Below are 25,786 nucleotides of genomic sequence, written 5' to 3'. Positions count from 1 at the left end.
AAATGATTCTCTAATCAACGAACTACACATTATTACTACATTGTATATACACACATTAGTTATCATATTGTTCACCTGTAAACAATTTCACAAAATTATATGTTAAAAGTTCACAAAGTATTTCTTTCATTACTTATATATTCTTTGAGATTATATATATATATATATATATATATATATATATATATATATATATATATATATATATATATATATATATATATATATATATATATATATATATATATATATATATATATATATATATATATATATATATATTAATAAACATTATTAAGCTTAATTAACAGCAAACTTTTGAAATATTATGATTAGATCTGGGTTTGCACAATGGCCTCTCATTTTATTTTTAAAGTTTCCTAGGATTTTAATCTATTTCACGTAGATAATTTCATTTTTAATATCTTACCATTTAAGACCGTATAATGGCCATCTAGATTTTATAAATCTATTTTTGGCTTTTTCCTTTTCCTTCTCCCTTTTAGTTTATAACTCAACTTTAATACACAAAATAATTGAATTCACATACATCTAAAAATAGAAACATAAATTTAATCCTAGTTAATTACCTTAAATTTACACAGATTACAGGACATTTTAGTGAATAAAAAAATAAGATGAATTAGCATTCTTTTAAATAAATGTGCATGAATATGCATAATTTTTAACTATTGAACTATTATGCATGGATAACCTATGTTTTACAACCACATGCACAATTTAACATTATTTAAGTTAATTTACATACATGAGCGTAAAATTAAAATAAATCTGGATGAATTTCCGTAAATTAGCAATGTTAACTCCAACACTTGCATGAATTAAGATACATCTGGATACAAATATCTATAAATGTGCATTAATTTGAATTATTTTGCATGCATTAGAATAATTTTACAATTACATGCACAGCCATTTATTTGCATTAATTAACATAATTTAGTATAAAATATTTCGCATAAAATCCATAATTCTACACTACATTAAAACAATTTGCACTGAATTTGCATAAATTACCACACATGTACATCAATCAGTATGAAGACTAATCACTTTACTTTACCTTGCAGATATTAGAATAATTTTCCATTTGCATAAATTACTAGCATAAGTTTTCATGAATTTGCCCCCCGAAAAACATAATTTACATAAATTAGCATAAATTTACATAAATTATCATGAATTTGCATGAAATTCTCTTAATCTACATAAATAGCACATATTTGCATAAACTTATCTTAATTTGCATAAAATTTCAATTAATTTATATAAATTTGCATAAATTATCATGAATCTGCATAAGATTCCTTTAATTTGCATATATTTGAATAAATTAACATATATTTGCATAAAACTTTCTTAATTTGCATAAATTTTGAGTTAATTTATGCAAATTTATGCTAATGTATGTAGATTAACGGAATTTTATGCAAATTTATGCAAATTAAGATAGTTTTATGCAAATATATGCTAATTGATGTAAATTAACAGAATTTTATGCAAATTCATGATAATTTATGTAAATTAAGAGATTTTTATTCAAATTCATGCTTATTTATTTTGAATTATTTAAATAAGAAAATTTTTGCAAATTCATGATAATTTATGTTAATTTATGTAAATTTAGTGAATTGTGTGTATCTTTGCGAATTTTTCTTTACATTACTGCAAAAATTGTAATTTATACCCATTTATGTACATTCATTGTAATTTATTCTATTTTTTGTATTTTTTTTTATTTTTTTTTTTTTTTGTAAATCATGGTATATCATGAAATTTTGTACTTATTTATTGAAATTGTTGTAAATTTATGGAATACTTTGTAATTTGTGTCAATTTACATAATTTTTTTCTAAAAAAAGTCATTTTATGATAGGTTACGCTTAATAATGTAAATCATGGAAATATTCTAATTAATACTAATTCAGTGTGATTTTTTTAAATACATAAATAGTGAGCATTTTTTCTATTTATGCAAGTATATTTTGAGTGTAATATTTTATAATTCAATTTTCGAAAGTAATTGAAACTCTCAGAAATTCATATTTTTGTTAAAAAGTTCTAAAATTAAAAAAGCTCAAATAGAGATTTTGTATTTTTGAGACTAAAAAATGATTTCTTAAATATCTACTTTAAAATTTCAAATACCTAAAACGAGAATTTTTGCATTTATTTATTTATCTATTTATTTATTTATTTATTTATTTATTTATTTATTTATTTTTGTTGTAGAGTTTTTAAGCAATTCATAATTTGAAAAATTTGCGATAAACAGTTTTTCGCAGTACTTACATGTAATACATCAAATTCGAAAAATGTTCAGCATTTTGATATTTTGATATTTAGTTTTTAAAAAATTCAATTTAGAAACCAAAAAACGATGTTGTGATGTTTTAGAATTAAAAGATTAAAAGTTATAGGAATCTATATTTTCGAATTTCCAAAAACGTTTTACTTTTTTTCTCCTCGAATTATTAGTTTTTTACCGAAAATATCATAAATCCGAAACCGAACTTTGTAATTTTAATTTTTGATATTGAATATTTATTGTTAATAAAATTAAATTCTGTACCTATTTTTTATCTGATATTATTTTAAAATTTACTTCATACTTAGAGTTCATTAATGCAACTTGCAAAAGGCTTTAGATTTTTTTTTTAGCTTATTGTTTTGACTCAAACACTCATATAAAAAAAGAATCACGTTTCTCTTTTTCATTTTCTAAAAAAAAAAAAAATTATTTCAAATATTCAAGCCATCAATCTTCATACCGGATTGGTTACTAAAACTCAGGAAGTATGAATTCAAAGTTCGAATTAAAATTTGCAAGTGGCTTCTAAGATTTCATTGTGAAAATTTGAAGAGAGTTAAATTGCAAAAATATATGGATATATATTAAACGCGTATAAGGTGTTTAGTAATTTCTCTACAATCCCATTCAATATCCTTTTTATTAGAGAAGAAGAAGGAACAAAGGAAAATAAAAATCATGTTCAAAGATGCAAAATATTTCAACTCGAAACATGACTGGGAATCACTGAAGTTTCTGAGAAAAAAAAACAGCAAATATATTTTGAAGCCAAACAAAAGAAAATAGATAACGTTAATCTGCCTCAAAATTTAATAAACATACATGTATTTCTTCACATTGTCCTGGTAACATTTTTTTTAAAAACAAATTGTCATTTTAAGCTCCTGTGCCTGTTTTGGATTGTCAGAAGTACAAAAGGACCGACGAACATTGTCGAAAATGATTTTATAGACGATATTATACAAGACGATTTGAAATGTAATATTTAAGCGTATTTATAGAAATAAAGATTTTTACCCTCAAATTAATAATTTTAAAATTAGTCCTACAATATATATAATGTGTATAGCTCACCCGCAAACATAAACACATCCTTTGGCAATAAGGTAGATTTAAAAAACAAAAAAAAAAACCAAAAAAAAAAAAAAAACCAAAAAAAAAAAAAAAAAAAAAAAACCAAAAAAAAAAAAAAAAAAAAAAAAGGAATTATGAGCGTCTTTCATTCATTCGGCAAATGAAAATGTACAATGTTTTTTCCTCTGCCTCTCCCTATTTAACAGTGTTTCATTATTAAAATGATAAATATCATTTTGGGTTATAGATAACACATTTTATACCTGGGGTAGAGCTTCATAGAACTCTCTAGTGTTAGAGAAGTCACCAACCAATCATATTGCAGGAATTGGTATTTGTTAAAGGTGTTTCTTTTCGCATTACGTAAGATCCTGAGCCGTCCTTGCTTTATTCTAACACTTTTGTTCATTGGCTGTCTTCCTGTAGACTGCTGATTAGTTGAAAACAAATAACACATACATGACAAAGGGTTACTAAGTATTACGCAAGGGATTTAACAAATCGCCTTCCAATTAAATCGAAGTAGGCGGAGCCAATATATTGGATTCGGTTTAGCATTTTATGTTGCATTTTTGTTTGTTTGCCCGTTTGTTTGTTTGCTTTTTGAGAGTGAGAAGGAAATAATATTTTGATTTTTAATATTTTGTATACAAAATCATAGTGTAAACAAATACGAAAATCTCAATTCATTTTCTATTTTTATTTGAAAATTTATGTAGCGTATGCACACTAATTTTTTTTTTTACACTGAAAATGTATCTACCGAAAAATAAAATATAACCATGATTGACTCGAGTTCTTTAACAATAACTATTGAAATTAAAACATCTCGCATAGCGTATTTATAAGTTAAAAAATAAATTAGGGCCTAATAAAAAAAAACTAACTAAAACCATTATCATGTCTTTTTAATGCAAAAAAAAAAAAATCTCTTTAAATTATATAAATTTCGTTCAATCCGTTTGAATTTCGTTTGAGTTCCTTTCTATCTTTAAGTCTTATACGATCATATTCTGTGGCTTTAAAAAAAAGGCACCCTGTCTGCTGTTGAGATTTCTTGAAATGCTTCGTATACAGTATTTAACTTTCAAATTAGCTTTCAAATTAGTAGATGTGCATAACGGTCATTCTTTAGAAGTGAGTTGACTTTGCGGAACACAAGCTCGATAGGCTTACATGTAGATCTGGGGTGTATGTACATGTAGATAAAAATTGTACTCAACGCCAACTGTCGATAAATGAATTCTGAGTTTCCTTTAAGCCATATTGATGTATGGGGGCATTGTCGACGATTACACAGTCTCCTTCGATGAAATCAGGCTCTATTCATCGGTACGGTGTAACTTTCCGCTATAAATTGGATTAACATGCTTCTTCTCGATGAGGTGAAAAAAATATACAGTATATGTATCATCTTCTGCAAATCGTCGAACATTGTAACTGATGTTACAAAGGAAAGACCTTTGGGTAACATTATTCTCACAACGTCAGGGATCGTACATGTAAGTCAACACGTTGTAGTCATTGACTCAGTACCACTGACGTTGTGAGGATGGGATAACATTTGTGAGAAAAAAAAATGATTTGTGTAAGTTGTCAGCTGATACACGAACTGCTTACTGTGCTTAGGTAATGAGTATAAAAATTGTCCCTTATGCTTGCAATACTCAGAAAAATAAACATCACAAAAGACTTGGGATGATCTTAGTATATAGCCTATATTATAGGATTTATGTTGTCATTAAGTTAGGAAAAAACATCGTAGTCCTAAGATAGCTTCGTGAACATGCATACAGATTAATGAAATGCTTGAAAATTATAAGACTATGAAAAATTGGTTGTTTTACCTTTTACATTTTATACAAGAGATTGATATTATTAAATTTCATTCATATTTCCTTCCCTGATCAAATGCTTGACACGCAAAAGCTGGGAGAGGTGCCGAGACAAAAAAACATTCTTATTTATTTTCAAGATCTCCCCCCCCCCCCCCCACCCCTCCACCCACACACAACACACACCAATCAGGAATCAAATGTTTGTTCCTTTTTATTTCATTAAAAGCAATGGATAGAAAATAAGATCTGGTTTTAATTACGTGTATATAAATTTCAAACTTTTCTGAAATCGAATTCAATTGTCTTCTGGATCAATCAGTAACACTGTGCATACGAGCGTAGCCGAGGTGGATTGAAAGTGAATTTCAAACTATAGTTTCAATCCTATGTTTTCTCATACGTCCGCGCCGAATTCATTGTCTATCATCAAATATTTTGACCCTAGAAAACGGATGAAAACGACGTAATCTGCATATTTCCAATATTGTCAGTTAATGTTCTTCGGTCTTATACATGTACCCTACTTGTTCAGGACAATGTTGCACACCTGCCAAAATTTACAGGAGACTACACTGTAGTACTTATTTTATGAAAACCGATCAAGTCTTTTTGGAATAAAAATACGTAAAGTAAAAATAAAAATTGAACATCTCAGAAATTTTTCAAACAAGGGTTTAACTATCTAGCTGCTGTCGATATGTACAGAGACAACACTAAATTAAGTTTCTTTTTACGCAGTGTTCACATTGTACGTATCGGTGTTAATAAGTCTGACTTTAGGATCGCGACAGATCAACAGTCATCAAATGCACTATTGCAACAAATGTAAAATTTTTCTCTATTTTATTTTAGAATTTTTTTCTTTGTGGTTTGATTTTGGTTTTCTGGACAAGATATTCAAGATATTTTTAGTTTTACTTCATTTAATTTGTTTTCAAAAGCTATAGAATTAATATAATATCAACTGAACAACGGGGCTTAAAACAAGGTTCAATTTATAACTCTCCTCTGGGTTCACTGCACGAGCAGAAAATATATACATACTGGGTTTTTTCTTTTTATAACAAATAAACAAAAAAATTAATTTTACTTCATTTACTTTTCAGTTTTACTTCGGAATATAACTTAGGGGCGAATTTTCTTACAATAAAATACTTATTTGAATTTGTAGGGATAGAGTAGACGTATATCAATATGCATGTGTTTATGTTATGTTTTCATTTTTCCGACCCTACTACATATAAAATTGGAATTTTGATCGGGATCGACATTTTATGCCTTGCGTAATCATTTTCGGGACTGTCATTGACTAAGAAATCATCAGTGATCACGCTTGGTATGTGAGTTTTGCGTGTTTTTAAGTGAATTGTTATTATGATAAGTTACCATGTAATTTATTTAATGACCAGTAACTTAAGAAGAGGTTATAAATTAATGAATAGTAATATAAACTGTTACGATGCCATTGGAGAACAGAGAAAATTCGAAAGATACTAGAGAAGAAACATCTGATGGCGCCGAATTATCTTTAAAAGTCGATAATTCTCAGTCCCGCATAAAGCATAGACACGAGCATATGTAAAGATGTTATTGACTGTAAATTATAAAATGTCGCTCTTTTTTGAAAGATTAACGATTAATATTTTAAACAAACACTAGGAGTCGGCAGTTATTATTATATCCATAAAACAACGTAAATAAGAGTGTTGGTAAAATGAGTAGGCAAACCCGGGCCGGGGCAAATTGAAAACCGGACTATTCGGGATTTTTCAATGTTCTGTCTTAATTCTTTATCACTTGAGCTGAAAATTTTCAGATTATGTTTGTTATAGGTTTTCTTTGTAGAGTGTATTTGCTGTAAAAATTCCCCTGAAATACTCGATATTTAGATTTTCTTGGCAATTGTTGGTTTCCCAGTTGGTACATTGGGCAGGCAGTAGCAAGCCGATATTTTACGTATTTTTGACATATTTGAGGAAAAGCTAATAAACAACAACCAGTGAGCTTCGTTAGTGTAGCGATTGAAGTGACGCTCTCTAAGCTCACTGGTTGTTGTTTATGTTGCTTTATGGATAAAACTACCGACTCCTGTGAAACAAATCATGATCATTGATGTTTTCAGGTTTTACTCAGTGTTTGTAAAGTCTGAGAGCTACAGTTGACTCTTCTACAAGTCTTAGAGTATAATAATCTTTAGTCCTATTGTTACTGTTGTATATGGATATTTAAATCTATGCTTATTGTACTTCAATCTGTTTTATACTATCTCAAGCTATTTACATTTTAGGTTTCATAGTCATGTCTAGGGTGTGTGAGATCTGCTTTCGAAGACTTCTTACACAGCAACGACTTACAAGCCATTTGCAGAATGCTTCCAACACAAAAAAACTCACAGGGTTATGGAACTTGTGTGCAAGAGAAAGAACATGTACAAGGCATCCATACACAGGCCCTAGGCAGGCTTTCCACACCAGCAGTATAGCAGCAGGTTTGGATGACCTATTGAGGGATATAGAAGAACCAAGTGAAGTTTTAAACCAAAAGCGAAGGAAAACTTTTGAAAGTGTCAGTGTGATTGGAATGTTAATTATTTCATATTGAGACTTATTTTCTTTTTAGTTCACCTGAGCCCAAGACTCATGTGAGCTCTTCCGATCAACATTTGTCAGTTGTCTATGCATTATCTGGCATCTGTAGTCTGATAACTTTTCATTTTCACTTTGACTTAGTTTTTATCTCCAGAACCATAGGAACAATTTCAACCGAACATGTCTCAAATCATCCTTGGATGAATGGGATGCAAAGTTTTAGTCCTCAATGATGAGACTGGAAGAGACTCTAAATTCCCTCTTCATCTGCCTGTCTAAAGATCTTCGACATATCCATGGTATTCGAGATATCGGTGTTCGAGATATTGAGGTTCAACTGTTTTTAAATTCTTATTCCCGAAATCAGGGCCACAATTACCCATATGAATTTATACAAATAATAAAACAATGTTGTCAGGTTCATATTAATTTGTTCAAACCAATTAATGCTCCAGGGGCTAGGATAGGTCTTAACTACATGCAGATTCAAAGTTATACATCAGATATATTGGAAGTTAAAAAAATATTTTTTTTTCATTGAAGAGTGTTTTGTTTTTTGTTGTTTAACATCCCTCTCAAGAATTTTTTCACTCATATCAAGATTCCACCACTTGCCGGTGGAGGGCTGCAAATTTAGATCTATACATGTATACTCGGCACTCAGGGCCATTGAGCAGTGAGGGATTTTTTTCGTGCCAGCTTCTACTGCAACACGGGACCTCGGTTTATACAGTCTCATCTGAAGGACCAGTCTCCACATCCCGCAGTGGGATTAGAACCTGTGACATAAGGATCAACTCCTTTACACCGCAACTCTAAAGCAGACGCTCTAATCACTGTGCCACGTGGGTGACTCATTGAAGAGTAGAAGGGCTATACTAATTCATTTTTATATGCACAAAAATCCAAGTTATGTGGATTCATGTTTTTCCTCTTCAAATGTTATAGACCCTGGTATAAGGGTTGGAAAAAAAATTGGGAATAAGATTTTACATAAAACATGTTTATAGAACAATCTTTAGAAAATCTCATCCATAAAAAGCTAGGTCATATTATCCATATTGATAAGAATTCCCATGTAGTGTGGATTTAAATTTGGTTAAGTCATGACTTGACATGCACTAGGATGTGTCCTCGGAATGAGATCAAAATTTGTCAATGACATGCAAATTTGAAAGTAAAGGTAAAATTTTTAAAAAGTTTTATTTTGAAGAACAGTCAGCAGGGCCAAGGTACACAGGGAAACATTGTGGATCATGGGCCTCTTGTTAAACTGTATTGGTCAAAGACCACATGTACTTGCATGTATACAAGGGTATTTAGGGGTCAGTAAGCTGTTTGCCCATCTCTAGCTGTCCTTTTGACCATTTGTCTTTAAACAAATTTTTAAAAATTCTACTTCTCTCACATTTTTTTTTATTTCAAATGAACTTAGAAATCAAGTAGACTAAACTTACACACCAAGATAAAAATTCTGTGTCAGTTTTTGATTTGGATGAAAAATGTTTTCATGATTGCTATATTTGAATTTTTTTTTTATTTAGATTCTTTCAAAACACCTTCTCCTACACTTTGGTCTGATTTCAATAAAACTGCGTACATGGAAGTGCTATACATGTAAAGTGGGTTTTGATTTCCATGAAAAGTGTTGCACAAGTTAATGAAAATAAAATTTTCTCTGAATTTCATTCAAAACGCTACTTGTACGTTATGTTGTACAGTTTTTGTCCAATTTCAATAGGATACAATTGTACGTTTTTTGATTTGGTCAGGAAGAGAATAATGACTCAGGTGAGTGTTGTGGCCTTTGGCCTCTTCTAAATTCAGATGTTTCTGGGTTATATAAGATCCAGCAGCAACATTCAGGAATGGTCAAATAAAGAATACTGGAGATGAAACTATATATTTTGTAACTGATTAATTTGCATGTTTGTTTTTATATTTTCTTTTGTAGAACAAAATTCCCCACAAGCCAAAATCAGTGGAACAAATGAATGTCAAAGTTTTTAAGGGAATGACCCTTGTCGAGCTTTCCAGAAATATGAACATTGACTTAGGTATTCTTGTTATTTATGTTCATCTGAAAATCAAGCTGCCCCTAGGGGGTTGGGGGGTTGTAATAGAATGTGTAGTCGATTTTTTTTATATGTAGAAAATATATATGGAAAACAATGTTTCAAAGAATAAGTTTGAAATGCAAGTTTACAAAGATTAAAATGCATAACTTTATTTCAAATGATGATTATAGCTGCAACTGCAGAAGTCTCCATCAATAATTATAATTACAGTAAAACATGCTTATAGCAAACACCCTTATAATGAATTTATGCTTATATAGCGAAGTGATTTTCATTCCTATTGACTTTAAAATACACTGTATATTGAACACTTAACAGATGTAATGAATTACTGTTATAACAAAGCAAAATTGTCTGTCCCTGGCACTTCGTTATAAGCGTGTTTTACTGTAATATGTTAAACACAAATTTCAGTTATCTACATGTGTAATATTAGCTCAGTTTAGATTTCAAAGTATGGCATTTTGTTTATTATGAGTACTAGCAGACAAATGTAATGTATGGTATAAAAGTTGTCATGATAATGTAGGGTTTATTAAAAATTGTAATATGTATTGTTCATTTCTTTGTATAAGCAATAGGATAATGAGAGTAAAAAAAAATTTTTCTTGTTTAACATTTGTAATGTGTTTTTTTCAGACAAAATATTAGAGGTCATATTGAAATCCCCAGAATATGAAAGCATAGAAGATGAGAACACAGGTACAAATAATTATTTGTTTAATTGCCTTTATTTCTGTAGATTTAATATTCCATGAGTTTAAACAATGTACTTCTATGAAATGTAAAAGTATCTCTCAGATTCATGAAAATTTATATATATATAAAAAAAATGAAATATGCATGTTCTTGCGTACATGTAACTATTAAGTTTCCGTTTCTATTTTTCAGAATTTCTAAGTATGAATAATTGTCTTATTAGTTTTAAAAAAGTTTCATGGGAAAAACTTAATGCTTATACTGACTTGATTATGAATTTCTTGCAGAGAAATTCATACCAAAAAAATGAGCTGCGTGTACTTTGGTAATTAATTAATAAAGAAAATGACATTTTCTGTTATTCAGAAATTAATGACCTTGACCTGTTATCGGACATCTGTCGGACTTTTAGAGGGAATCCCATAATGACAGGCAGGGATATGGCAAAACAGGTCTTACAGCAGGATATTCCACGACAGTGTGTACACAAATAGATTATTTATTTATCTTCCTGTCTACAATGGACGGATTAATGGGAATCACTTTGGTTCCCTTATCCTTTGTGTGTCTTTTAGGGTTAACTTGAGCTTCATGTAAAGAGTTTAATAAACTTCTTGTATTCCATATTTATGAGAGTGCTGAATATTTGTCTGACACAGTGAGTATGTTGCCCATTGAGTTCAAGGTCATAGCAATTGTCAATAGTTGACACATTCTTGTACATGTATGCTCCTTTTTCAGAGCTATGTTTAAGGCTTTGAACTGTGTAGATTCACATGCCTTTATGTTTTTCTGCTGAGTACAGGGTTAAAATTTCTCAAACTTCAGATTTTAACAAGACAATCTGTTGAAAATTTTTGGTGTTAATTTCTGCAAAACTAGAATATGTTTTATGAGTGTGTGTTGGATCCAGGCAGAAAGTGAGAAATGCAATTTGTCACTATAAAAGGCAAACAATTACTTCACAAAAAGAGAGTTATTAATATAAGGAACCTAAACTTCAGAATTTGGGAAATTGAAAGAAAAAGCATGTTAGAACTGACTTTTCTGAACTATGGATTTACATGTACATGTATATATACTTATTTGTTGATGGTGGTACAAACAAGTAAATAAAGTGATCGAGATAAATGTGAGATATATATATACCTGTCTACATTTCAGGGCCCCACCTGACCCCAAAACTCTGGTCTCCAGACCACCAGTAATAACCATAATGGGACATATTGACCATGGAAAAACCACACTGCTGGACACACTACGTAAATCTAATGTGGTGTCTCAGGAATTCGGGGGAATAACACAACACATAGGAGCTTTTTCTGGTAAGTCTGACCAGGTTGTCATTTTTTGGAGTGTTTAAAAATGTGGGGGGTTTTCCCTCTTACCATGAATGAATGGGCACACACTGATACATGTAGGTATGTCATCATCTTCTTCTATCCTGAAGCCTGTTCAACAGAGCGAGCGCTCGCGAACATTTCTATTGAAGGGATAAGGAATTTTGGCGAGCGCTCGCGAACGTTCGCACTGTTGAACAGGCCTCTGGTGTCTCACTGTCCCACTGTTCTTATAGCCAACAACGTGTCAACCAAATTTAATTTAAGTATTTTAATGATGTTTGGTCTCATGGTCAAAACCATTGAGCTAAATTAAAATACTTATTCACTACATAATGTTCTTAGATGCTTACAAATTAGCAATTTTATTCAAGGGATAGTGATTTCAGTTTCAAGTAACAGTGCAGTTGCATCTTTTTTGAAAGACCACCTTCCATTGAAATTTTTCCTTGGAGGGTGAGGGTTGTTGGCTATACAATTTACATTTTAAAAAATTAATATTCTCAAATATTTTCTCTTCCATAGCTTTTGTGAGAGAATTTTACTAGGTATAATTCATTCAAACAATATTTCTGTGCCTTTCAGTCACGACACCCTCGGGAAATCAGATAACATTCCTGGATACCCCAGGTCACGCTGCATTCTCAGCCATGCGTGAGAGGGGCGCCATAGTAACAGACATCATAGTTCTGGTGGTGGCGGCGGATGACGGAACTATGCCACAAACTCTGGAGTCAATTGAACATGCCAGGAAACATAATGGTACTTCTCTAACTCATCTGAGCAATTCAGCCATATGATGAAATGATCTTTTCTGATCTTTTAAGTTTTGTTGTCGGGAAGGTTAGTGCATGCAGAATGATAGCATTTTTTCCGCTTTGGTGGAGTGGTCTGGGCGATGCATATAATCATCATACACTTACATATCAATATACAGTTAAACTTCGGTATCTCGAACACGGTTCGAATACCATGGATATGTCAAAGTGATTTTGAAGTCCCAACCCCTTATTTCTTAAGTATTTTACCCTGGATATCTCGAATCCTTGGATATCTCGAAGTTTTTTTGTCGGTCCCATTGAGTTCCAGATAATGAGGTTTGACTGTACATTGTATATAATGTACGAGGGGTGATCAAAAAGTTCGAGAACTATCTCTATATTAAAAAAACCACAATTCAGATCAGAATGAAATTTGGCACACATATAGTCATACACATGTTCTATAAATAGCAGATGTCAAATAATGTTTTGCTCCGTGTTTGTGACGTCACAATGTGAAAATGACGTCAGTATGTAGGTCACTTGTGACAAAAAATGGTTGATTCAGTCGTACTCAAGCAACGAACGGCTGTAAAGTTTAACGTATATCTCGAAAATTCCTTTGCAGTAGAATATGATAATTTGTACAAGGTTTATGAAGACAAAAGACTTACCAGAAGTTCAATCATTAATTGGATTGAATGTTTTAGTGAAGGTAGGGAGATGGTTAAAAATGATGTTTGTTCTGTTGCCCAGCGAAAGCAAGCCGGTAAAAAGATGTGTCCTTAGTTAAGCAATTTGTTTTGAAAGATCGCCAAATAACAGTATGAAAAATAGTTGAATATATGAGCAATAATATAATTATTAAATCCCTAAAATATCGTTTAATTTAGACTTTAAACATATGAGATATGAAAAAATGAAGGCGCACATACTTTTTTCCACATTGGCTAAATGACGTTCCTGAGACAGAGGACTCGGGTTGTGATGGTCGCCACGCTAATTCTGGGAGGGGATATCCTTACCCACCCATCCTATTGCAAAGATTTGTCCATTTCTGACAGATGGTCTGTTCTTGTTATAAAAGATTACTTGCATGGTAAGAAATATAAGACTCAGAAAAATCTCGTAGCTTCCGTGAACAGACCGCTACGAAGCATGTCACGTGACTGCCTGGATCACGTGATTCGTGCATGGGCAGAACAATGGCAGATGTGCATTAAAATCGGAGAGGACTACCTCAAAAAATAATGAACACTAAAACCTCATTTTATTTCTTTTAAGGAAGTAATTCAATTAGTTCGCGAACTTTTTGATCACCCCTCGTACAGTCATGTGATTTCTTAGAAACGTGTATGTATATACATGTAACTGTAACATATGCTAAATTCTACATTAATTATTTTTATCAATTACATATTTCCTTTTTAAAATTAATTATCAACTATGTCTGTTTTTTCCCTTCACAGTTCCCATGGTAATTGCTATTAACAAAATAGATCGACCAAATGCTGATATTGTAAGTATGACTGATTTGATTTTTTGAATTAAAAAAAGAGCAAAACAAAAGTTTGAGTCTATGTATTTTTTCAACTAAAAGAAGTAAAAACTTTGTGGAAAATAGCAATTTTTTTTAGTACTGTCTGATGACAAGAGCCTGAAGATCAACATAAGTACTGTATTTTTTGTTTTTGATCATAATAAGTAGTTTTTCTTCACAATCCTGCAAGTCTAATCCTTTTTTTTAGCTCACCTGAGCCAAAGGCTCAAGTGAACTTTTCTGATCGAAATTTGTCCATTGTCTGTCGTCGTCGTCGTCGTCATCATCGTTGTTGTCGTAAACTTTTCACAATTTCATCTTCTTCTCAAGAACCACTGGGCCAATTTCAATCAAACTTGGCACAAAGTATTCTTGGATTAAGGGGATTCAAGTTTGTTCAAATGAAGGGTCACGCCCTCCTCCAAGGGGAGATAATTACGAAATAGCAAAAAATTAATGGCATTATTGAAAAATCTTTTTCTCAAGAACCAATGGGCCAGGAAAGATGAAACTCATGTGGAATTATTGTCAGGTAGTGTAGATTCAAGTTTGTTCAAATCATGACCCCCGGGGTAGGGTGGGGCCACAATGGACGATCAAAGTTTTACATAGGAATATATTTGAAAAATCTTCAAAAATCTTCTTCTCAAAAACAGCTAAGCAGTGATTGGTAATATTTATTTGGAAGCATCCTCTGGTGGTGTGGGTTCAAGTTTGTTCAAATCATGACCCCAGGGGGTAGGGTGGGGCCACAATGGATGATTAAAGTTTAACATAGGAGTATATAGGAAAAATCTTCAAAAATCTTCTTCTCATGAACAGCAAAGCCATGATTGGTCAAATGTATATGTATGCATCCTCAGTTAGTGTAGATTCAAATTTGTTCAAATCATGACCCCCAGGGTTAGGATGGGGCCACAATGGACGATCAAAGTTTTCATAGAGTATATAGGAAAAATCTTCAAATATCTTCTTCTCAAGAACAGCAAAGCTATGATTGGTCATATTGATTTGGAGGCATCCTCAGGTGGTGTAGATTCAATTTTGTTCAAATCATGACCCCCGGGGGGTAGGGTGGGGCCACAATGGACGATCAAAGTTTTACATAGGAATATATTTGAAAAATCTTCAAAAATCTTCTTCTCAAGAACAGCAAAGCAATGATTGGTAATATTTATTTGGAAGCTTCCTCAGGTGGTGTAGATTCAAGTTTGTTCAAATCATGAACCCCCGGGGATAGGGTGGGGCCAAAATGAACGATCAAAGTTTTACATAGGAATATATAGTAAAAATCTTTAAAATTCTTCTCAAGAACAGCAAAGCCACGTTTTGTCATATTTATATGGAAGCATCCTCAGATAGTGTAGATTCAAGTTTCTTCAAATCATGACCTCCAGGGGTAGGGTGGGGCTACAATGAAAGTTCAAACTTGTAGAGAAAAAAGTCACACTTATTCAAAAAATTATGTAAGCATCCTTAGTTAGTGTAGATTTAATTTTGTTCAAATCATACCCCCCCCCCCCCCCTTCCCTTTTAGGGGTAGGTTGGGACCACTTATGCATTTAAGCTTTACAATACTAAACTGATTTTTCCTTTTTTCCTAGCCACAGTGCTCAGGTGAGCGATGTGACCCCTGGGCCTCTTGTTATATATATATGGACAATTTTCCTTTTTAAAAGTGAAGAACCTATCTGAAAATTGGAATATATACATGTATATGCAGAGTATATGAAAACAAACTCTTATTTCTTTTTTGACCAATTACCAATCAGCTATCAGCATTTAGACATATATACCTATAAGAAAATAAACAATACACATGGTTTTTGCCCCAAGAAATTTTCTTAAAAGCAAACTTTTGGTACCTTGATGTATATATATTCTATAATATTATATATACAATGTATAGACTTAATTGGTTGTAAATGATGAAATAATTTGCAGCAAAGAACACTGAATAGTCTACTTGAACATGGGATACAGACTGAGTTGAATGGTGGGGATATTCCTGCTGTACCTATTTCTGCCTTAAAGGTATGAAAATATTAGTTTATCAAATAATAGTATACATGTATTGAAAAAAAATGAATAAAATATGTTTTTTCTTGTTTATTCATAAAAAAAGAATTATTTCAAATACTGTGAAATCACTATTTGTCATGGAAGTTAAATTTTTTTGTTGCTTTGAAGTATGAAAAGACCCAAAAATTCTGTCCAATGATTACAATTTCATATACATAACTACTCAACACTTCTCCATTCATGAAATCAAATCTCCACAAACTTTTTTTTCTGACATCAAATGATGAAAATTTGACCCCATGAAAATATTTTGTGATTTACTGCACCAATGACATAAAGAATCATGCACGGTATGCACTTTTTGTGTAATATAATTATCAATGTCAGACAGCAAAAACTTGAGAGGGCTCCTAACCCCCAACCTCCACCCCCAATCAACCAAATTATTGAATCTAGTGTTTTATCCTATATTGATCTTTTTATCTTGCCCTTTATGATATGCTGTTCTGACATTCTGCCCTTAATGATACTGTACATGTACATAAATTGACGTATTCAAAATTTAGCGCGGTCACTGGGTATTATTAAGTGGTTTGTGTACTCATGAATTAGCGTTACACACATCCGTGCCACGTATTGTATTTATATATGAATTGTTAACGGTATTCATGAATTAGTGCATTGTTGTCCGCTCCAAAGCCCACTTTTTTAAGTACACATACAGTATTCTGTTCTGACATTCTGCCCTTATTATTGGCCGCAGCAGCGGCTGATCTATTTGTGGTTGTGTAAGAAAGTGCACTTGGAGAAATGAGACGTTATTTCTCTATTAGTCCAGTAAAATAATTTTTAAATGATAACATGTATAAAATCATGAGTAAAATATTTTAAAAACTTGCTTTAAACTAGGTTTTAATTGTTGTTATTATGTTTCAATTTCATTATCATTTCTCATCAGAAAATTAATAATTTAAGATTATATAAAGAGAGTTTACAAAAGGTACTTCCCAACCTGGCAGTGTGTAAGATATGAAAGCAAATCGTTATGATTTTCTGGATTATAATTGTGGTAAAAGTGCATGATGAATAAAAATTGAAAAGTTGTTCAACTAGTAAAAATTGTTTTGAATATGGTACAGCTGACACAAGGATAATTTTTTTTTCTACATTTTGCACTGTGCTGTGCAGCATAGCCTACTTGCCTCCTCTGCAGAAATCATGGGCATCGTCACGTGGCAAAGATCCAGGGTATCAGCACGTGGTTCATCTTTAGAGACCTACATATTAATTTTGATGACAATAAATTCTTATCATTTATCACTGACTTTATTACATCGATGAATCAGATTGATGAACAAATGCACTAAAATTTCTATTTATTTCATTTCTTTTAAATTATTTATTTATTTTGCTTTGAAGACAGTCTAAAATAAAAATGATCACTCTTCAAGCTTTGAATATCTTAATTGTGCTTTTCTTGCATGGATGCTTGGATGCTTTTAAAATTGTGAAAGTACTTTTTGAAATGCTAAATTTTGTTTGCGGCCAATTTGATGCTTTGCATCAATTTTACTTGTGATATTCTGTTCTGATATTCTGCCCTGTATGATATTCTGTTCTGGCATTCTGCCCTGTATGACATGCTGTTCTGGCATTTATTTTGGTAATGAATCTGAAATATTCTTGCAATTTTTTTTTCCAGGGGGAAAACATTGACGAGTTACAAGAAACCATAGCAGTCCAGGCAGAGTTACTGGACCTGAAATGTGACACCAAGGGTCTGGTGGAAGGTCACATCCTCGAATCTAAACTCAACCCCAAGACAGGGTATTTCTATGAAGTAGTTTAATTTTGACATCAGAGACTATGAAATGTTCATATTTATTTAAGAACAATTATACTTGTTTATAAAATCATCATTTTGTACTTAGTCTGATAAATCATCATGTCTTTCAATATTAATGTGTGATGTTGTATATATACCCGGTAGTCAAGAATTTCTTAATTACATGTATCATTTTATAGCTATTTTTATTACATTTTTATTTCACACTATCAACAAGATTAACAAAATTGTTAAGTTATCCAGCAAATCATACCCTTTGCAATTTGATTTTTTAAGGACATACATAACATAGTTTTGAACCTTAATTTTTTCATATACTGAAAAGCAAAAGAAACACAACAAGCAGTAATCTACAAATATTTGAATTTTTTATTTGATAATTTTCAAAAATGAATATAGTAAGGTTAAACTTGATTTAAAAATATCAGAGATTTGATAAACATGTTAAAGGATTATATCTTTTAACTTTAGAAATAACACGTGACTGTTTAAACCCCCCCACCCCGGCCATTCAGTCACAGCATGCAAGATTGCCATGTACAACAATTGCAGGTTGATTTCTACAATGCAATAGGTTCATCAATCTCGATAGAAATATTCTCTGCCATTTTTAAATGCCTGTTTTTCAGATGATGAGGTCGAATTTTCTCTAGCCTAGCGCAGTGTAGTAACCATTGGACTTCCGGTCCAAGGACTGTCATTCATACTAATACAAGAGCCTGTTTAGGCGTGATGTAGTGCATATTTGTATCTGCAATTCTCTATCACCTTTATTTTGAGATTTTCCAGCTAGAGCAATGGAAATGCGTACTTAAGTCATTTTCAGGAAGCCTTGGCAATTCTTATGGAGAAGAAAGGAGAATTTATTTTTCGGATTATTCCTGCATTACTTATGATGAACAGATAAAAACCCTTAAAACCCCATAGTACTGTCAAATGATTTGTTAAACATGCAGTTTTTGATTTTTGTTAACCTAAAATTACCAATATTTACTAAGTTGAAGATAGCCTTACTTTTTAGATACAAAATTAATATATTCTATATACAAAATTTTCCCCTAAAATAGGATGTTGCGTTTCTTTTGCATTTCAGTATATTACATGTAACATGTTCAAATTTCTATGTTCAAGGTAAAACTACAAATAATAAAATAACTTTTTTCCTTCATAAAGCTATTGTTTCATTGATAGACCTTTAGGGGTGGGGGCGGGGGGAGAGAGGGAGGTGCGCAGGGCTTGGATCGAGCTTGTAAATTTATGGAATCTTGTAAATATAAGGAATATCTGTCAAAGGCGTTTATGCATAAAATTATCATGCAAACCAATTGCTTATCTTCATCATAAAACCAAACAAACTAGACAGATATTCCCTAATTATTCCCTGTTTAATTGAAGAGATCCAATATATGAAGTACCTTTTTGCAACTTTTATTATGCCTAATGATGCTGTACACTTCCTTTAAAACAAATTTTAAGGAAAGAAAAAACTATGTTTGGTAATGTTTCTTTGAGAATTGCAAGGCTTTTCATCACTTGATATCTTCTCAAAGTCCCTGGTAATGTATGTAATACACTCAAACCTCGTTATCTCGAACTCAACGGGACCAAGAAAAAAGTTCGAGATATCCAATGATTTGAGATATCGAGGTTAAAATACTTAAATAATGAGTAGTTGGGACTTCCAAATCAATTCGACATATCAATGGTATTCGAGATATCAGTGTTCAAGATACCGAAGTTCAACTGTATACTGATTTTTTTGTCTAAGAATATCTGATATGGTACTACATGTGTATTTAAAATTCAGAAAATCTTGAAAAGTTAACAATAGGTAATGTAATACACATGTATGTAAGGTAATGTTGTTAGTCTAAGGCATGTTGTGTATGACTCTAAGTCGGAAGTCCAAATGAGCTCTATGATAATGGTTGCTTTTAAACTGCTTTCTTTTGTTAACACAGGAAAGTTGCAACAATTCTAGTCCAACGGGGGATCTTGAAAACAGGAGCAATTGTTGTTGCAGGAGAGGCTTATGGAAAGGTTTGTTTGTTTTTTTTTAAAAAAACAATTGAATATTTTTATCAGCATTCTTCCAGTAAGGAGGTCTGGAACTCACATGTATTATTTAGAGAGGGAATATCATGCTACATTGAGAACTTATCAATATAACACAAGACTAGTGTTTTCTAGGTAGTGAGAAAAAATCTTGAAGAAAGTTATAGAAGGCACCCTTTTTCCTGGAAGAAAAACTCTAAATATTATAAATATCCTTTTTTGGTCCCAAACATATTCATGTATATACATGCACAAGTAGATAATGATCTAATTAAATTCTGTCTTGTGATATTAGAAAAAAGGAAGAAGTTAAATGTAAAAGGTAACCCAAGTCTTTCTTACTACAAGGTATAATTTTATTAGAAACAGTCCAGCGATCTAAGAAAAGATGTGTTTATGTTTTTAAGTTTTAAATTCTTGATCTACAAAGGCTGTTAATCATTAATTTTGTGCTGATTTCTCTCTATAGATTAAAAGCATGGTGAATGATAAGGGTCAGGCTGTGAAATCCGTGTCCCCCTCCTTCTGTGCAGAAGTCACGGGATGGAGAGAACTCCCTGTGGCTGGGGATGAGGTTCTACAGTTCAAGGACAGGGTAAGGTCAAGGACAGGATAAAGGTCATTCACATATAAGTACATTGATGATAGAAAGGTGTATGTACATTGTTAGCTGTTTTTGTGGGATAAAGTTTTATGATGCAAAGATTGCAAGATGAAGGTCATATGGATACATTAATGGTCTGTTTTTAAGTATGGGCTTTAAAATTGTTCTTAAATGTGAAGAAACATCACATAGACTGCATGTTTGGTCAAGGTCAAGGTTAGTGTTTTAAGTGAAATCACATTAATTACATGTAATTAATTTAGTGAAACAAGACTGCATTACAGTCAAAATACCTTTATTAATATATCACAAATAAATCTTGCCTGAAACAACAATGGTATTATGTTTTCATGTATTTGATTTGTCCCAGTCAGTTCAGATCTTGAATGTAAAACATGATGGTTACTGCAAAAGCAGAATTTTTAATAAGGATTTCATTTTGGCATTGTAAGTTATGTTAGTAATCATTAGAATTGAATATTGCTAACAATGGTTGAAAGAGATATCTTTCTTGGCACTTTAAAATCATCCCCCCAAAATTATTCCAATTTACAAAATTTGTGTCATGCTAAAAATTTCACTTTTACGATAGTGTACTAGTATTATATAAAAATAGATCAATTTGATAAAACTTTTTTTTTATGTTCAATTGACAGAAAACAGCACAGGCTGTGGTAAACTTAATTTCCAGAAAGAATCAAATTGGTCGCGAGGAAATGAGTGCCTCAGTGGAAGAGAGACGTCAGGAACACCAGAAAACCATGCAGGAGTTACGTCAACTGAAACAGAAAAACTTCCAGTTATACAGAATGGCAAAGGAGAAGGTTGTTAACTACGGAGATGTGCCGTCCTCGTTCGGAGAAGTTTGTCTTCCCATAATTCTCAAAGGTACATCGTATGATCAGTTTTAATTCATAGTTGCATCATTGCTGATCTATATGTATATGTAATTGTTTGATTTAAGAAATATGTAAATGATAATGAATTTATTACCATAAAGCAATCTTTATTGACCTTCAAAACACTTGAGAAATACAGCACATGGAGAAGTTTCTGTAAAACATGTTTTGCTTGACTATGAGGGCAATGAGTTGCAGGTGCCCTATAGAAATCATTCTCATTCCCTCTGTGTGGGGAGGCAGGGTAGATTCCTAGCTTTGAAGGAATAAATTTTCCAGTAGAGATCACTGCTGAAAGTGTTTCCATTTGCAACTAGGAAGAAAAGGAAGAAGACCTAATCTTTTTACAAAATTTTAGTTCTTAATAATGAATTTTTTTGTACAGGTGATGTTTATGGGTCCATTGAGGCATTAGTAGGAATGTTCTCAACATTTGATTCTCAGCTTTGTGAACTACGGGTTGTACATCAAGATGTTGGGCCTGTGGGTGAAGCTGATTTAAATTTAGCAGCAAGTTTAAAAGGTAAGTTAAATGTTAATTATGGACTAGGTTTATTAAAATCTAATTTAGGAATAGAAGAAAGAAAAAAAAAAAATTGCTGCTCTGACTACATGTTAAAAAAACCCCTCTACACAGAAGTCGCCACTGCTGAGATATTTCTGAGTGATGCAAAATTGGCCGAATCTCTCAATGATGTTTTTTCAGTTACCAACCATCATCATGACCTCTCAGTGGTCTCAATTGTTTCATTGTCTCCTCAATATTTTGACCTGACTCAAAATGGGCTCAATGATGACAGTGATAATTAATCTTTTAAAGAATGCTGAAAGAGTGCAGAAAGGTCACTCAACAAGCTTTTGGCTTCCCCATGATCTCTCGAAGGTCTTTCAAAGAACACAAAATGTTTTTGAACAAATAAGGATCTCTCATCGGAATTTTGGCCATACAGTGACCTCGTTTTCAGTAATCCCTTTTTCAGTGATCTTGATTGGCTCAAAGCATTCGCTCAGCAAACTCCCAGAGGTTGCTACAGAAAGAAACTGGAAGGGAACTTTCACTGTTTGCTCCTTAATGAGCCCCTAGATTGCTCAGTGATTTTGAAAAGTCACCATGAAATATGTCAATATCTTCAATATTTCATCCCACAATAAGTGCTGAAAGATCTACCCTAAAAATACACTGAAATCAAATTTTCGGGGCTTTTGAGATAGTAAAGAGATTAGACAAGTTGCACACTGCCCAAAAGGTCTCTCTGTGATTTCATGTTTATAAAGGGACCCTAGATAAAACCCCTTAAGTGTAAAAGAGATTCAGATTAATCAATATATCAGTTTGTTTTCTGTAAAATGACATAATGCAATATGCATAATTCCGAATTGGCTAACTTTATTTTAATATTTTGTTTAAAATTGTATAGATGACTTGTATAACAGTATAAATGAAACAATTTATGCTTTTCTTATTCCTTTTTATATAATATAAAGATATTGTTTTGTCCTTAGTAAATTTGTCAAGTTAGAGTGGGTCACAAGGGCAGTTTTAATTGCACTAGTATTTTTTTTTTTCAGCTGATATCTTTAGTTTCAATGTACCTGTACCTGAAGAAATAAAGCTTGAAGCAAAGAAGAAAAACATAATCATTAAGGAAAATAATGTGATATATAAATTAATTGATGATCTCAAAGACAGTGCTAACGAACGGATTCCCCCAATAGAGGAAGAGGACATTATTGGTAGGTACACATAACTGAACTTGTAATTCTCTGTTAAATTAACCATCCAACTTTTTCTTACATTGACCTTATGTTCTTGGGAGTGTTTAGTATAAACTTTGGTTTCATCAGTTTTTTGTTGAACAATTTTCATTGTTTTTCTGGTTGAGCCAGACAATGAAGATAATTGATAATAAAATAAATTTTTGATCATAAAAGGTGTGTTCAAGGTTTATTTGTTTAACATCCCTTGACAAATTTTTCACTGTTGAGACAACACCACTTGCTAGGGGAGGGCTGCAAATTTAAACCTGTACTCAGCACTCAGGGCCATTGAGCAGTGAGGGATCTTTTTTCGTCCAGCACCTACTGCGACACGGAACCTTGGTTTCCATATCCCACAGTGGGATTTGAACCCGTGACATAAGGATCAACTTTTTATCCCACTACTCTAGAGCAAGCTCTCTAACCACTGTGCCATGCAGGCAACTGAATTTAGATTAAACCACAATATAATGTGACACTGGTGTATAGGAATACATGTATTTTAAAGTTGAAAGGAACCAAAATAAAAAAAATCCAATAGAAGTAAATAAGTATACACATGCCTTAAATAAATGTTTATTACATACATGTACTTGCACTGAATGTCTTGAAACTTTTACAGGAGAAGCAGAGGTTCAAAAAGTATATGAATATAAGTTAAAGGACGGAAAGAGAAATGTCGCAGGCTGCCGCTGTGTGCAAGGAAACCTTCAGAGGAAGCTCAGGTACAAAGTGATAAGAGATGGAGAGGAGGTGTTCAGAGGTAAGGAGAAAATTAACAAGAATACAGAGTATTTAACTTGATTATAATTTAATTGATTTTATATTTTGCAATTAAGGAAAAATTGTTGAAATGGTTGATAAAACAGCAAACTTAGCACTTGCTTGATTTAAATGATGAAAAGAAATTATTCTGTAAAGAGAATTAAAGTAGTTTACAAAGGTGTGTTCAAGATCAAAGTGGCTACAGAGGTTTAATTAGAGCTCTGCTCTTGAAGAATAAGCTATCTTTGAGGCTATGAAGGATAGTTTGAGTATTAGTACAATAGTGACTGACCTTGATATCTAGTCTAACCTACATAGCAGGAAGGCAATCAGCCAGGATCTTAAATGCAGGGCAAATAAAAAAAGTTCTAAAGACTTGTAAATTAAAAAAAAATTGTAACATTGTAGGTAAACTGGATTCTTTAAAACATCATAAAGATGAAGTGGAGACAATTGGGACAGGGATGGAGTGTGGAATGCTAGTAAAAGACTCTCAATTTCAGTTTGAGGAAGGGGACCTAGTTCAGTGTATTGATACAAAGTATGTGACAAAAACAGTGGATTGGGCACCAGATTACTAAAATATATACTGCAATATTTAAAATGAATTTTTAATAGAATAAATATTTATGTATTTATATTTTTTTATTTTTATTGTTCACTTTTTTAACTATTGGTTGAAGAATGTAAGATCTTTAGTTTTGTTAAGGCCTCCGGTCTATGGTCTTCCTTTCTGTCTGTCTGTCTGTCAGTTTGTGTAAAAACAGTTATTTATGATGCTAAATCCCATTCATTCAGTAAACTTATTTTATATTTAGAAAACACCGAGAAACATGACTCTGTACATTGTTCTTTTGATTTTGAAGAATGGTGTTGTAGTGATTGCTATAAATAGAGATTGGATTGAAATTCTTAAAAGCAGTCCTCCTCCTACAATTTTGGTCAGATTTCCATATAACCTTGGTACTCAAATAGAATAATTAAGGTCGATCATTATTTCTCTGGTTTTTTATTTCATCGAAGTTTGTTGCCATTTTTAGGATAAATCATAATTTTTAGCATTAATGGTCAAAGACTAAATGGGATTATGCAATATTAAGGCATCTGTGTTTTTTCTGTCTGAGTGTAAACAATTTTTCAATACATCACACCTCCTGTACTGTAGTTTCTGCTTATTTTCATAGAAATTGGCCCTAGAGTGGACAGTACTCAGATCTGATGGGAGGGGCTGAAAAAAAAAATTCTGTAAAATGCAAACGGAAAAAGAATTGGTGACTGTCAACACAAGCATTCGAGTACTAGCTCAACCATCGCTCAGTCATTTGGACTGTCGAATATTTTTTTTACTTGGTTACTTGTCAAAGATGAACTATTTAAAAGTACATTTAATTTTAAAGTCAAATTAATAAATTGAGGATTTTTTTCTTCAGTTGGTCTTTTGGTGTCAAAGTCTTGCTCTGATATAAATCAAACTATAATTTTTTACAAGAATGATTACATACCTAAGCGTACATTTATTTGGGAAGATTGATGTATGCACACATTTATAGAGGAAATAGATTTGTGCATACATTTCTTTGATATCTA

The 25,786-nt window shown here is 32.0% G+C and overlaps 1 protein-coding gene across 1 annotated transcript; it reads left to right on the top strand.

Annotated features, from left to right (window-relative positions):
• The first annotated feature begins 7,533 nt into the window (after positions 1-7,533).
• Positions 7,534-24,796, top strand: LOC133175259 (translation initiation factor IF-2, mitochondrial-like). Its single transcript, XM_061310363.1, has 16 exons — positions 7,534-7,809; positions 9,787-9,889; positions 10,550-10,612; positions 10,976-11,087; positions 11,774-11,934; positions 12,535-12,711; positions 14,180-14,229; positions 16,195-16,284; positions 17,975-18,099; positions 20,080-20,158; positions 20,643-20,768; positions 21,434-21,665; positions 22,062-22,199; positions 23,246-23,410; positions 24,057-24,197; positions 24,608-24,796. The coding sequence occupies exons 1-16, from the start codon at positions 7,543-7,545 to the stop codon at positions 24,778-24,780; spliced, it is 2,202 nt and encodes a 733-aa protein (XP_061166347.1). The 5' UTR covers positions 7,534-7,542; the 3' UTR covers positions 24,781-24,796.
• Positions 24,797-25,786: the final 990 nt, after the last annotated feature.

The sequence above is a fragment of the Saccostrea echinata genome, unplaced genomic scaffold (assembly GCF_033153115.1).
Source record: "Saccostrea echinata isolate AGI-Se365-2 ecotype Australia unplaced genomic scaffold, CSIRO_AGI_Sech_v1 ptg000002l, whole genome shotgun sequence".
Lineage (NCBI taxonomy): Eukaryota > Metazoa > Mollusca > Bivalvia > Ostreida > Ostreidae > Saccostrea > Saccostrea echinata.
This window is presented reverse-complemented; position numbering and strand designations above follow the sequence as displayed.

Coding starts and splice junctions, on each gene's coding strand:
- LOC133175259 (XM_061310363.1), top strand. CDS start 7,543: ATGTCTAGGGTGTGTGAGATCTGCTTTCGAAGACTTCTTACACAGCAA. Junction 12,712..14,179: donor ACATGCCAGGAAACATAATG/GTACTTCTCTAA, acceptor TTCCCTTCACAG/TTCCCATGGTAATTGCTATT. Junction 16,285..17,974: donor TACCTATTTCTGCCTTAAAG/GTATGAAAATAT, acceptor TTTTTTTTCCAG/GGGGAAAACATTGACGAGTT.